The 14,718-nt window shown below is 44.5% G+C and overlaps 1 protein-coding gene across 3 annotated transcripts in view; it reads left to right on the forward strand.

Annotated features, from left to right (window-relative positions):
• The first annotated feature begins 1,679 nt into the window (after nt 1-1,679).
• DDR2 (discoidin domain receptor tyrosine kinase 2) overlaps nt 1,680-14,718 on the forward strand; it is a 186,759-nt gene continuing 173,720 nt past the window's right edge. For 2 of the 3 annotated variants that reach the window (XM_006142246.3, XM_006142247.3), the window contains exon 1: nt 1,681-2,020. In XM_006142246.3, coding sequence (XP_006142308.1) covers nt 2,015-2,020 — 6 coding nt within the window. In that variant the 5' untranslated portion in view covers nt 1,681-2,014. Of the gene's footprint in view, nt 2,021-14,718 lie in introns of all 3 variants that reach the window. The other variant, XM_014583607.2, reaches the window with a different exon arrangement.

The following is a 14,718-nucleotide window of genomic DNA, read 5'->3' on the forward strand; positions in this document are numbered from 1 at the left end:
TCACAGAGCCCGAGTTACCGCTGTACCACCATTGAGCCCCGAGGACCACTTCTATAACCAGACATCTGCAGTGGTCTCGGGCAGGCAACCAGCAGACCGTCCCCCATGGGCAAGGCCACCTGCAGTTCACTTAATGAACACCATGGTTTCGTACTCAGGTTGAGCTGCAAGTCAGTCACCCTTGGACCTGACTTCAGATGCTGCAGGCTCTTTGAAGAGTTTTTGGAATAGGTTTTTCTCTGGACTGTCTATTTCCTGTAACATAACCTAGTTCTAGTATTTTCTTGTAGGTCTTCTTTTCTACTTTTAACCACCTCTTTGGCTGCTTCTAAACAGTCTCCATGCTTCCCATGTCCTCTCTTAAGTGACACACACTACGGGCTGCCCTCTGACTGTCAGCCTGGTTCTGAGCTTAGGCCACTGAGGGACCTAGCACTGACAACGAGACTCTTACTTTTGTGGCCACCTACTTGCTGCTCTGTTCCCCTTATGGAGTATCACTGGCTCCCAGCTTGGAATGCCTATGAGCCCTTTGCACCCCCATTTTCCTGTATGCACCCATCCCATGCTCTTCCTGAAGACTGTTCAGTCCCAGATCGAGTACGCACAGAGAAGAGCTGGTAACAGCCCAGGGGCCCAGAGGAAGAAGGTGCCTATGAGGAGGCAGCTCTCAAGGCTAGGCTAGATCTCCTTTTTTAAAATTTGTTTCTTCTGAGAGGGAGAGAGAGGCACTCAAGCAGGATTCTCTTACTGAGATCCACCCACGTTCACGTCATGAACACAAGCTAGCCTGGCGTACTCAGTGAGACCCCGGGGCGTGAACCCAGGGCCTTCCCATGTAGGTCCAGTGGCGCTGTACTGCCGCCTGGCCCTAGGTTTCTTAGCCTTCCTTTTGCCATCTGCCTTCCTTCCTCCATATGTCTCCTGCCTTTGAGCCTCTTCAAGCCCAGCATGCTGGGAAGGGCCAGAGGATCAGGACCCCCAGGACATCCCAGCCCACGCTCTGTCAGGAATGATCCAGCCCTGAAGGGTTAAGGCTGGAGCCTTGGCGGATGGAGCAGATTATTAGTTATCGTTGAGAGAGCTAGCAAGGGTTCCTCCCCTGTCGCTTACACGCCCGTTTCACATGATCTCTGGCCGTGGCTGTGGAAGCGGGGGAGAGAAAAGGAGAAAAAAAAGTTTACAGAATCATTTAGCAAGTCCTTGTAAATGCTTGTGTTTCCATTTAGCAGCGTGGATCCCAGACGCCAGCAGACCCTGAGAGGCAGCAGCCAGTTGGGAATTGAGTGGAAAAAAATCGGCATCCTGGCCTCTGGAACTGTCCAGTGTTTCTGGTGGGGGAGGCGATGGGGGAACTCTTCTGGGGGAGGGTTCAGCTCTGGGCTCTCATGGCCAAAACACTAAAGATCAGCTCCATGTGTGTGACCCAGCTGTCCTGGAAGCTTCAGTTGGAAGAGACTCCAAACTTTAAGCTGTGCTTGTAGCTTTGGTTCAAGAAAAATGGGGGACAGGAGCGGGGGGGGGCAGGATGGGGACAGGATGGGGACCGAGGCTTAGGGGGAGGGCGCAGGTTTGGAAGCGGGTGGGGAGGAGGCGGAAGGGAGCGACATCTTTAAGTCTTCCCTATGGTTATACATATTTTTTCTTCTATGAATGGGTTTTGCTGTAAATTATAGCTTTGTCCATGGTCCCTCAGGTCAGAAGAAATAGTCTCTAAACAGAAAACAGCTCTGATTGGTGACTTTCCTTCTTCCCTCCCAACCCCCTTCCTAATTGAAACCAAATGTGCAATATATTGGATGCTGGGATCCCTGGCGCGTTCCCAGGAATCCTCAGAATGTGAGGTTTCTCTCAAAGGCATCTTGCATCAGCCTGTGGGTGCAGGCCTGCCACCGGGCTCCCTCACCGGCGAACTGGAAAAAGAAGCGCCTCGCAACAAACCCCTCTTTCTGGGTTGGGCGAACGCAGTGGATTATAGCTCTGTTTTCTTCTTTCCCAAACTGTGCACCCCTGGATGAAAGTAAGTTATGTGAATCTTTTTTTTTTTCCCCTTCACTTTTTCTTTCCTTTTTCAAAAACGAAAGCTCTTGGTGTTTCAGGAAAAGTTCGAAACGGGAGACAGAGTAAGGAAAGGGAAGGAGGCATCACAGACTCAGGAAAGCAGATGCCATGTTTTTTGGAGGGGGGTCTGGAGTTATGTTATGGAGGAAAGAAGAAAGAGTAGGAATAACCAAAGAAGGCTGAAGCGGAGTAAATGAATCCACGACTGCTTCAAGATACAATAAACAGCGTTAGCGGGGTTGAAATTGTTGGCAGGCGAGACGGGCTGATCTCAGAGTGAGTTTCAGGATGGAGAACCCAGAGCGGGGAGCTAGGTGTTGAGGCATTTGTGCAGTGGTGGTGTTGGAGACTCCTGTGTTTTGGGGAAAACGTAGACCAAGCACTTTGTGGTTTTTGGAGGGAGCTGCTGATTTCGTGGTGAAGAGAGGCAGCTTTGGATGTGGGGTGCTTCACCCTGAGGTTGGGGTGACTGGGCGGGAGGCCGGCATATGGAGGATCTTTCTGTGGGGGATGAACACAATGTCCAGACTCACCTCTCCCTGTGCTGTCTCTGGGTGCCTTTTCTTTGTGATGAAATTACTTGGGTCTGTTTTCAGCCGGGACTGCCGAGTCCTGGCCCCACTCGAGAGCCCCATCCAAAGGGAAGGAGAAGTTCTCCGAGTGGCTGAAACTCTCAGGCCAGGCATTTGAGGGAGAGTTCGTCCTGTTGAAGCCGGTCGGGCCTCAGCACCATCTTGCCCCATGTTAGAGTCCTGGAAGGGGTCTCCCGGATCTCATGTGACCCCCATTCCACTGATGTCAAAAGTGATAGACAGGGAACTGAGGCGTTCAGGGCTCACAGGAGATCAGGAACAGACGGAGACAGGCAAAGGAGGCTCCTGCTACTTGGAATCCAGTGTTCTTTCCCTGCCAAGCTCTCTTTCAGTTCCTTTCTAAGGCTTATTCCGGCCGGGACAACACGGCAGTGAATGAATGTTACTGCAAGGACATAAGTTATCAGCCGAGAGAGGACACACCGATGGTGGTTCATTGGCTCACGGTAACTGTGGTAGAATTTGGCTCTGTGTGTGCGTGTGTGCATGTGTGCGTGTGTGTGGAAATTCAAAAAGTGAACATCTGAGCTAAGATCTTGCTCTGCACCAGGCTCCATGCTCAGCGTTTCACGTGTATTCTTTGATCCCTCCAGTTCTGTGAGGCGTTATTTCTATTTTATAGGTAAGGGGATGAAGGCTTAGAGAAGGGAGGCAAGTTGCCCCAGGAAATGCAGCACATGCATTTGAAACTCATGGTGTCTGATTGCAAAGCTGCGCTCTGAATCATGATTCAATAATGTCCCCTCAGCGCCCTCCACACAGGCACCCTGTTACTTCTGGAGTCGGGTTCCATGTTTCCCTCGCGACCAGGAAATGAAGATGTCAGGCTAGGGCAGCAGTGCGGGTTCGCTCTCGGGGGTCACCTCTGTACTCGAATGAGCAATTATCTCGATATCAGATATGGGTTAATTTCTGGGTGTTTGGTGTGTATGAGGGCTCGAAAGGTTCATGGAAAATGTGTTTTAAGAAAACAAAAAACTATGTATGGATTTCAGAAAATGTTCTGTACCAAAATAAACTTGTATTTCAATTTTATTTTTACACAAACTTTGGGAAATCCCTTGAACTTACCTTTGTTAGGCCAAGAGCCTGGGATTTAGAGTAGGAGGGCCCAGGATAAGTTTCGCTCTCCCTTTTCCTACTTGGCAAAGTTGTTTTACCCTTCTGTGTCTTGACTTTCAAACTTATCACGTTAAAGTAATAACACTGCTCTCAGTATTACTGTTTTAAGATATAGGGGACATGGGGCTGGCAGGTGGCATGGTGGTTGGGGCACTGAATTCCCACATGATTGGCCATTGCTGTTTGAATCCCGTACCTGGTGGCTTGTTTTCTCACTTTCCCTCTCTCTCTCTGGTCAAATAAAAAAATAATTAAAATTAAGTAAAATAATTCTTTTTTAAGAAGGCTATATGGGGCATGAATGTATTCTAAAAGCTACAAAGGGCTTCACCACATCAGCCCTTATGGTAACCGGCCACCACAACGCGATGTGAGGCCGCCCTGCCAGGCCGGAGCTAGCAGTTGGTGCTGATGCCAGCGAGGGAGGGAAGCTGAGTTTGGCTAAGCGTGGAACTTGCAATGAGTGGCCGGTCGCAGTGCCTGTCTTCTCCGAATGGAGCCATCTCTCTTTCCGGGGCATGTTCCTGGGTTTTCTATCCAATCCTTTCCTCTGACAGCCTAATTTGTCTGTGATTTCCCACCCAATGTGGTAGAAACTGCTTGTTTAAGCATGTCCTGCTTAAATCTGCGCTGTCTCTGACCAGGCAGTGTTCACTAGGACCAGTCCGCTGGATTTCCTCAAAGGAGTCCGAGGAGCTTAAATCCAGCTGAGGACAGACCCCTGACGCGGGACGTTCATGTCACTGCAGGCTCATCTGCTCTCCTGCGTTCCTTCACATGCCCTAGTTTGAGGCCATGCTCAGAAGATTTGCAGCCACTCCTACAGTGTGGGTGGAGGGTCGGTGTGTGCGAGGGCTCCTTCTCCGCTCCTGGTTAAGATCCATCTGCTGTGGAAACTCCAACAATGAAATAAGCAGGGAATTTGCTTCCAGAATCTTTTTCTTAAACCTCCAACCATCTCCGTCCCCAGGCAAGGACAGGAGCATCATCCAAAGAAGCTGAGTTCCCTACTTATTTATAAGCGTCTCACCACTCTGTGAACTCGCTATGTTCTTCCCTTCTTATGCAGTCACTTTCCGGACTTGAAATCAAATGAATTCTCTTTCACATGTTAGCAAATTTAGTGCCAAGTGTTTCAGGTGATTGCTTTTCTTTTCTTTTTCTTTTTCTTTTTTCTTTTTTAGTTTGCTATAGGGTATGTGCACCTGCTGAAGACAGAGACAGAAAGAAAGGAAGTGATAAATCACCCAGCAGGGGGGATGGCCATGCTGCAATCCCTTCTCCTCCATTCTCCTATGGGGATTCTGGGCATGCACACACGTGCACCCAACCTAACTTTCAAGACACCAGGTCAGGACTGGAACCGCAAAGTCAGCCATGTGGGATCCAGTGCCTTAACCTGCATGCCACCTGCTGGCCCTGCTTGCATTTTTAGTGGTCATACTACAAAAAAAGAGAGTGGCTTCCTCTCATATATTAGTGTCATGCCCTTTCTGATTAGCACTCGCTCTCAGACATCCTTCCCAAGTGTCTTCACAAGATCCACTTTCAGGCACTTTACATCACCCGCACCTCCCACATCCAACTCACACACGCATCTCACAGGCCTCCAGAAAGCAAACACCCAGCTAAAAACGAATCTCTGCAGACATGCTAATGTCACGTGGCAGCTCACATAAACGGGGACTGTCCACAGCATGGTACTGGCATCTGCACACCTCGTGCCCTGTTGAGAGAATCATACAAGTTGATCCGCATATGACTGGATCGACCGACTCCTCCGTCCAGTCGCACCTCCAACATCCTCAGGCACCCCAGAGCCTCTCTACTCCCTGCACCCATCCAAAATGAGGACTGCTCGCTGGTAGATTAGGAGCTCCGGGTAGACCTCAGGGGTTTCCAGACCAGCTGAAAAAAGAAAATGACCTCATAGAAGTAGGCAGATGAAGAATGACTATTAGAGGTGGGGACGGGCATGGGGACAGACATAAAGGGGTACTTCTTAATGGAAGTGAAATTACGGGTAGGTAAGAGGAACACTGTCCAGCATTAAGAAATACAGTGGGGTGAACTAGTTAACAACAACTTTCTCTATATCACGGAGTAATTAAAACAGAGGACTCTGAATGTTCCCCAAAACGTAATGACAAATGGCGGTGATGCTCGATATACTGCCGATAGTTACTCCGAATTAATCGATATACACTGGGCCATGTACTGACCGTGCGTTGTAACCCCGAAAACATATGCAATTATTATAAGGTAATTAAATATAAATGAAAGTGGAAATGACTATAGATTATTTCATAAATTCTAGACTAAAAGAGTTATTTGATACATCAGTATTTTAAAAAATATTCTTAACATAAAATTATTAAATGTTTAAAAAACAGGGAAATTTTAACAGCAATTAAATCAGAACATCTGAAGGCAGGAATTGGAAATAAGTAATTGTAATATTCCCCAGGTGATTCTAATATGAACCCAGATTAAATACTTCTAATAAATCCCCAAGTGTGTTGCCGTAAGCAATTTGAGTCTATTCTGTGTGATTTAATTTATTTAATCAGTATTTAGTGATAGTCTGCTAGAGTCAGACTCTGTGGTTAAGATTTCCTAATAAAGGGGACCAACAGAGGGTGTAGTGGTTATATCACTGGACTCTTATATGGCCGACCGCAGTTCAAGTCCTGGACCCAGTGGCTTCAAACATGCGAGACACATGTGCATGCATGCTCAAGATCCTGGGAGGAGAATGGACAAGGGGTTGCGGTGTGGCCATCCTCCCCAGGGGATGATTTCTCACTTTCCCTCTCACTGTCTCTGTCTCTCTCTCTGGCAAGCACACACGATACCCTAAGGCAAAAACCTCTACTGACCCACACACACAACAAGATTGTCTAAAAAGGGCCAGCAGTGGTTAAGGCAGGTGGTACAGTGGTTAAGGCAGTGGACTCCCAACTGTGGTTCGAGTCCTGGACTTGGAGGCTTGAAACTCATGCCAGGTAGGGGTGTGTGTGTGCCCAAATTCTCAAGAGAAGAATGGAGGAGAAGGGATTGCGGTGTGGCCATTGCCCCAGGGAGTGATTTCTCACTTTCTCTCTGTCTCTGTCTCTCTGAAGAGTGCACGTGCCCTATCGCAAAAATCTCTCATATATATATGTGTGTATATATATGTGTGTGTGTGTGTATATGTGTGTATATATATATATGTGTGTGTGTATATGTATGTATATATGTGTGTGTATGTGTATATATGTGTATATGTGTGTGTATGTGTATATATGTGTGTATATATGTGTGTGTATGTGTGTATATGTGTGTATATATATGTGTGTGTGTATATGTGTGTGTGTGTGTATATGTGTGTATATATGTGTGTGTGTGTATATATGTGTGTGTATATATATATATAGTATTAATATAGCTTAATAAAACAACTGATATGTTAGATACCTATCCAGGAATATTTTCAGCAGTTCTCTAACCTTCCCTGCCCCAGGGACTGGCCTGTGGAAGACCTGGGGAATGGGAGTTGGTCCCGGGATGACCTAAGCACACACCACATCCACCATGCAATACTCAGTGACACAATCACACAACAATAAGGTCTGTGCTCCCTGGAGAATTCAATACCACGCCCGGTCCCACAGCAGGCAACAGTGAGAGCCCAGGCAACAGTTCAAGTTATGAGGGATGGCTGCAAACACAGACAAAGCCTATCTCGCTCCCTCTTTCCTCTCCCCGCTGCAGTCTGGAGGACCGGAGCACCGGTTAGGGGCCTGGTCTCCAATAGGCCATGGACCAGCACCAGTCTGTGGTCCAGGGGTTGGGGACCCCTGCTTTAGAACACCAGCCACCTAATGGCTAAAGTGATGATGTCTCTAAACATTTTCCATCTCTTATAGCTGAGTTTGCATTTGTTATGATTGAGCCTGCATTATCTATGTTTGACTTGACTGGCAAATGATTCTCTTATTTTGATTTTCTTTTTAATTTTTACTTTCTGCCCTTAGCGTGGCAAAGAACTATTTGAGATTCCCACACTTCTGTAATTCTCCACGCAGTGGAGAATCCCAGCATTTTGGCAAATTACATACTCATTAGCTGCAATCTCGCTTTGGCTACTCAAGGTTTCTAGGTTTTTCTGTATTTTTTCTTAAAGGTTGAGCATTCTATTAATTTGGAAAACATGAAAAAGTAAAAATCTCAGTGAATGGTGAAGTCTAAGATAGTTTCTCAGTGATTTTATTTTTTTCAAATGGTGCTGATTTTTAAACTAATCACAAGGTGTGATTTAATACATTGTACATTTTATAGCATCTTAGTAAACTGTCATTTTTTTGTTTTTGCTGTGTTTACGTATTCCTCCCCCAGCAAATAGTTACTGGGTGCTCACTGGCCGGTCAGGTGCAGTTATGGTTTTAATGGTCAACAAGACTGGCTAGGTAACAGACATGTACGATCCCTTATTGCTTTAGGCAATCATTGCTTTAGTTTCTGGAGAGTGTAATTTGGACAAAATTTGATTTGACTAGATTAATATGATTTTTGCTTTTTAAATTTTGCTGAGTGGTAATTAAAAATAATTTATAAATAGTTCCTGTAAAACGATTGTCACATCCAATTGCACAAAATAATAGGACCCCTCAGTGGTTGAGGTGACTGGATCCCCCATGACTGACTGCATTTCAAGTACTGAACCTAATGGCTTAGAAAATATGCCGGACACCTGTGCCTATGTGTCCAAAATCCGTAGAGGAGAATGAGGGAGAAGGGACTGTGGTGTGGCCATCTCCCCTGGGGAGTGCTTTCTCACTGCCACCCCCGAATCTCTCTGGCAAGTGGACCCATACTATAGCAATTTAAAAAAATACCTCAAATTTTATTTTTAATCATTTGTTTAATTAATAGACTTTATATTTTAGAGCAGCTTTAACTTTAAAACATTGAGAACTGAATACAGAGTTATAATAGAGTCTCTCTATCCTTTGCAATGTTTCCCAATTATTAACACTTTTCCATTAGTATTTTGTGGCCAATTACTCAATATGTATTTATTAAATATCCATTATATGTCCCTTCTAGTTATTATGGAGATATAAAAATCAATTACAGTTCTGCCTCTCAGATTGTTTATAGCATTACACGTCTACAGTTTTGGGTCTCTCATTCATTAAGAAATAATGCTGTGCATTTATTTAATGCACGCCAAATTCAGTGCTTGGGCCTACCACAGTATCTGAACATAGCAGACTTCAAAAAATAGCTGCTGACTCCGAGCAAATGAAAATGAAGAATCCATATGTACAAGGCATGGTCTCTGTCTTTAGGAACCTGAGAAACAACAGACACAACAGCGACTAGGGGAAATCTCAAAAATACAAAAAGCGTTATTGGATCTCTGATAAAGGAGACATTGTTATAGGCAATAAAGTATAAAGCCATCACCAGTAGGCCTATCTTTATTGGGACTGTATTCCTTATCATAATCACTGTCTGTGTTGCGATGGTCTTCATCATTGTCACGGTAATTAGAGCTATCATTCTATGTCTACATCCATGGGTTAAAAAACAAACTCCTTGGCCAGCACCAAGCCCACCGGCTAAGGGAGCTGGATACCACACGACTGGAGGAAAAACGGAGGAGAAGGGATTGCGGCATGGCTACACCCCATGGGGTGGTGCTTCCCCCCGCTGTCCCCTGTGCATCTCTCTTTGACAAGTACATGCAACTTCTGACAGTTACAAAAGAAAGCTACCCTTTAAGCCTTAGGATATGGTTGGAGAAGGGTGTCTGTGTGTGTGTGCGTGCGCGCGCGTGTGTATGAGAGAGAGAGGTTTGTGACAATCAAAAAAATTGACAGAGAGTATGTGACCTCGCCGTAGAGAAAAGGAGAGAGAGAGAGGGAAAATGAGAAAATACCCTCACGGGACCCAGTCATGCTGCGATCCCTTCTTCATTTCTTACTCCTTTCAGGATGTGGGGCATGCACACACATATGCCTGCACATTTTTCAAGCCACCTGGTTCAAGACTAGAACTCTATAGTCTGCTATGTGGGATCTAGCCACCTTAACCACCAGGCCACAGGCTGGCCCAATTTGTGGGAGTTTTAAAGTGCCATCACCCAAGTACATGCCATTTGCATTACTCACTGGGAGTAAAACGCTCTGGTTTTTGGGATCTGTGGAAGGAGATAGCATCTCAGAAGTCTTTATGGAGCTGTACCACAACCTCCTGAGGAATTGTAACTTTCCAGAGGCATACCAAACTGAGAGGATCCACTAACATAACACGCTCTGCTGGGCCTTGTCCTCCAGGTTGTGCCCTCTTGAGACTGGGGACATATAAACAGATCTAAAGAAGGCAGCAGTAAAAGTTGCATTCACTCAAAAAGAGTTTACTGTTCATCAGACAGATGCAGTTTTAATTTTAGAATGTATACATTATAACAGTTTAATATTGAGGTGATGCTAAAATAGCATCAAAAGAAGTAAAAAATAAGTTCTCCTAATCAAAATCCTAGGCAGTTATTTTGTGCATATTGACCAACCAATTATTTTAGTTTTTAAAGAATTATTTAATTTTATTTATTGTGATGATTATCAGTTTTCAGTTTGAGCAAGACATGTGCATCACCAGAGAGAAGGAGAAAGAGAAAGAGAGAGAGAGAAAGAGAGAGAGAGAAAGTGAGAAAACAAGCTGCCAGGTCCTGGACTTGAACTGCAGTCAGCCATGTAGGAGTCCAGCCCCTTCACCACCACACCACCTGCTGGCCCCTTGGCAAACCAATTATAAAATTTATATGAAAAGGCAAAAGACCCAGAATAGCCAACTCAATATTGAAAGAGAAAAACAAAATTGGAGGACCAACATCGTCCATCTTCAAGACGTATTCTGAAGTGAAAATAATCAAGGCAGAATGGTATTGGCAAAAGAATAAACAAGAAGATGAACGAAATAGAAGAGAAATCTCAGGAATAGACTCATATAGATACGATCTTTGACAGAGGGTTAAAGGCAACACATTGGAGCAAAGCTACCCTTTACAACAAATTGTGCCAAAATGACTGTGGACATCTACATGCAAAAACAATGAATCTAGGGGCCGGCAGGTGGTGTTGTGGTGAAGGTACTGGACTCCCACATGGCTGACTATGGTTCGAGTCCTGGACTTGGCAGCTTGTTTTCTCACTTTCCCTCTCTATGGTCAAATTAAAAATAAATAAATGAATAACTAAAATGAAATACTCCTTTAAAAAAATAAATCTAGACACAAACCTTGTCTCCTTCACAGAAATGAACTCAGGATGGATCAGAGACCTCAATGCAAAATGCTAAACTATAACATTTCTAGAAAACAGCATGGGTGAAAGTCTAGGTGACCTTGGGTACGGTGATGACTTTTCAGATACAATACTAAAGGCACTATCCATGAGAGAAATCATTGAGAAGCTGGACTTTAAGAAATTTTAAAAGTTTCTCTGGGAATGACAAGGTCAAGAGAATGAGACTGTAAGCTACAGACTGAGAGAAAATATTTTAAAAGACCCATCAGATAAAGGAGTGTTATTCAAAACAAATGTCTTAAAAATCACCAGTAAGAAAACAAACACGAGATTAAAAAATGGGCGAGAGACCTGAGCAGAAATGTCAGCACAGAAGACAGACAGATGGTGAACAGGTCCGTGAAAAGGTGTCCAACTTCGCATGTCACTCGGGAACTGCAAATAACACCGCACCGTGATACTTTTACTCGCTCACTGGAATAGCCCAAATCCACAACAGTGATGACGCCAATCGCTAGTGAGGGTGTGGAGCAACATGAACTTGCGTTTGTTGCTTGGGGGAATGTAAAAATAGGACAGCCATTTTGGAAGACAGTTTGGCAGTTTCTTACAAAACTAGACATACTCTTACCATACCATCTGGTAATTCCATGCTCTGTTATTTGCCCACATGAATTGAAAACTGTCCACATAAAAACCTGCGTATGAATATTTATAGCAGTTTGATTCATATTTGCCAAAACTCAGAAGCAACCAGAATTTGGTAGGGGAATGTGCGAGTAGACTGTGATGACGGGTGGATGGTGGCACAGTAAGTCGCTCTGTGAGGCTGACCCACATGAGAACATTCCTTATGTAAGACATACCTTAGGGCTGATTGAAAGTGGGAGTGCATCACAGCATTGAGACCCTTTGGGGGTACTGTCTGTCTCTTCATCTCTCTGTCTCTCTCCCTCATGGAAGAAACACATAAGTAATCTTAAAAACACAACAAAACTATGTGATGGGGCCAGCAGGGGGTGTAGTGGTTAAGGTGCTGGACTCCCATCTGGTGAACTGTGGTTTGAGCCAAGATCTTGGCAGCTTGAAAATCACACTAGGTATGTGTGCCCAAAATCTGAGGAGGAGGATGGAAGAGAAGGAACTGTCATGGCCATCCTCCTGGGGGGTGATTTCTCACTTTCCCCCTCATTGTCTCTCTCTCCCTCACTCTGGTGAGCACACACACTCTATGCCAAAATAAACAAACTAAACCAAACAAAATAACTATGGTACATTCGGACAATAGAATATTACTCAGCCTTAATAATAATATTCATTGTATGTACTTTATTGATAATAAATAATAATAAAAATGATGGAATAATATTTATCACCAAAATGAACTATCAATCCATGAAAAGACTTGGAGGAACCCTAAATGCATATCGCTCAATGAAAAAAAGTCAGAAAAGACTACATAATACATGGTTCCAACTATATGATATTCTGGAAAATGTGTAGCTATGGAGACTGAGAATATTAGTGGTTGCCTAGGGCTAGGAGTGAGGGAAGAAAGACAAGGCAGAGAAAAGAGGACTTTTGGAACAGCGGGACTACTCTGTACGATATGATGGTGGTGGATACGTGTCATCGTATCTGTCAGATCCATAGAATATTCACCAAGAGTGAACCCCGATGCAAACTACAGGCTTTCGCTAACAGTGACGTGTAGCTGTAGGCTCACTGACCACAGCAAGCGCTCCACCACGGGGAGGGAGGTCAGCAGTCCGGGAGCTTTTACACATGTGGGGCGGGGTGTACAGGAATAATCTGCACTTTCTGCTTCATTTTGCTGTGAATCTCGAATTGCTCAAAAATAAATGACTTTAGTGGGGCCAGCCAGGTAGTGTGGTGGTTAAGGCAGCTGGATCCTGTGTGGCCCACTGTGCAGATCGAGGCCTGGACCCAGTGGCTTGGACAATATGCTGGGTGCATATGTGCACACCCAACGGTGAATGGTTATAACATACTCTTTTTTTTTTTGGAGAGGGTTTTGCTATAGGGCGCGTGGGCTTGCCAGAAAGACAGAGAGAGACAGAGAGACAGCAAGTGAGAAATCAACCACCCAGGGGATATGGCCACGCCGCAATCCCCTTCTCCTCCATTCTCCTCTTGGGATCTTGGGCACGCACATACATGTGCCCGGTGTGAGTTTAAGCCATCAGGTCCGGAACTCGAACTGCAGTTGACTACATGAGAGTCCAGTGACATAGCCGTTACACCAACTGCTGGTTCCAAATAGTTATAAAATAGTCTTATTTGAGCATTCAGTGTCACATTTTTCATTAAGCAAAGTAACTGCTGCTTAATATCATGTTTGACGGTGAAAATTTTCTAAGCCTTTTGTTCATCTGTTCATTTCCAAAGGGATATCAAACTTGGATGCGAAGGTAAGATGTGAATTCTATACCCATAGGGTCCCCTCAAGAGCGTATTAGAAATGACTATATAATCCATTCATTGGGTGTTTGGCAACAAGCTTTGTTCTTGTAGCTTAACCCTGAGGGACGGTCTTCCTACCATCTCTCTTTCACAACTTTGTGCCGTTGACTTGCCTCTTTTATTTTCAAGCCTTTGGGTGCTAACTGTTGCCCCTGTCTAGTTGCACCCTATGTGCTCCAGAGAAAGAGGACCACACTGTGCCTTCCTCTTAACCATAGAAAGTGACACCTCTGGGCTGCTGGGTGCTTCTCACTCAGGTTCCTATTGTCAGAGTAGTTGCCAACATTTAGAAAATGTATTTTAGCAAAGATGCCAGAATATCTGGTGTTATCTGATAGGTACATACAAATGTCAATTACTGCGTTCCCTGCCGATCCTTTCACAAACCAGTAATTTCATGCCTTGGGCAGAAGTAAACCAGGGGAGAAGAGGGACACTGAAATAGGGCAGAAGGCCCTACTCATTAAGTAGTCTGAATGTAAAAGAATTCCAGATGTTTAGATCTAAGCTCTTATTTGGGCTAAGTAGAGTGAGGGCAAAGAGTCTAGTGAGGAAGTTCTTGGGCAGTTAAATAGGAAACAGCTCAGTGTGGTCAGAATGAGTCCATATTTGTTCAGAGAAGCGAGACCTGGTTTTAGGTGATAGGATACATGTAAACATGATTCATGTTTCTTCAGACAAGTGAGACCTGGTTTTAGGTGACAGGATACATGTAAACAAGAGTCATGTTTGTTCAGAGAAGTGAGACCTGGTTTTAGGTGATAGGATACATGTAAACATGAGTCCATGTTTGTTCAGAGAAGTGAGACCTGGTTTTAGGTGATAGGATACATGTAAACATGAGTCTTGTTTGTTAAGACAAGTGAGACCTGGTTTTAGGTGATAGGATACATGTAAACATGAGTCCATGTTTGTTCAGAGAAGTGAGACCTGGTTTTAGGTGATAGGATACATGTAAACATGAGTCATGTTTGTTCAGAGAAGTGAGACCTGGTTTTAGGTGATAGGATACATGTAAACATGAGTCCATGTTTGTTCAGAGAAGTGAGACCTGGTTTTAAGTGATAGGATACATGTAAACATGAGTCATGTTTGTTCAGACAAGTGAGACCTGGTTTTAGGTGATAGGATACATGTAAACATGAGTCATGTTTGTTCAGAGAAGT

Source organism: Tupaia chinensis, unplaced genomic scaffold (assembly GCF_000334495.1).
Source record: "Tupaia chinensis unplaced genomic scaffold, TupChi_1.0 Scaffold000070_1, whole genome shotgun sequence".
In the NCBI taxonomy this organism is placed as follows: Eukaryota; Metazoa; Chordata; class Mammalia; order Scandentia; family Tupaiidae; genus Tupaia; species Tupaia belangeri.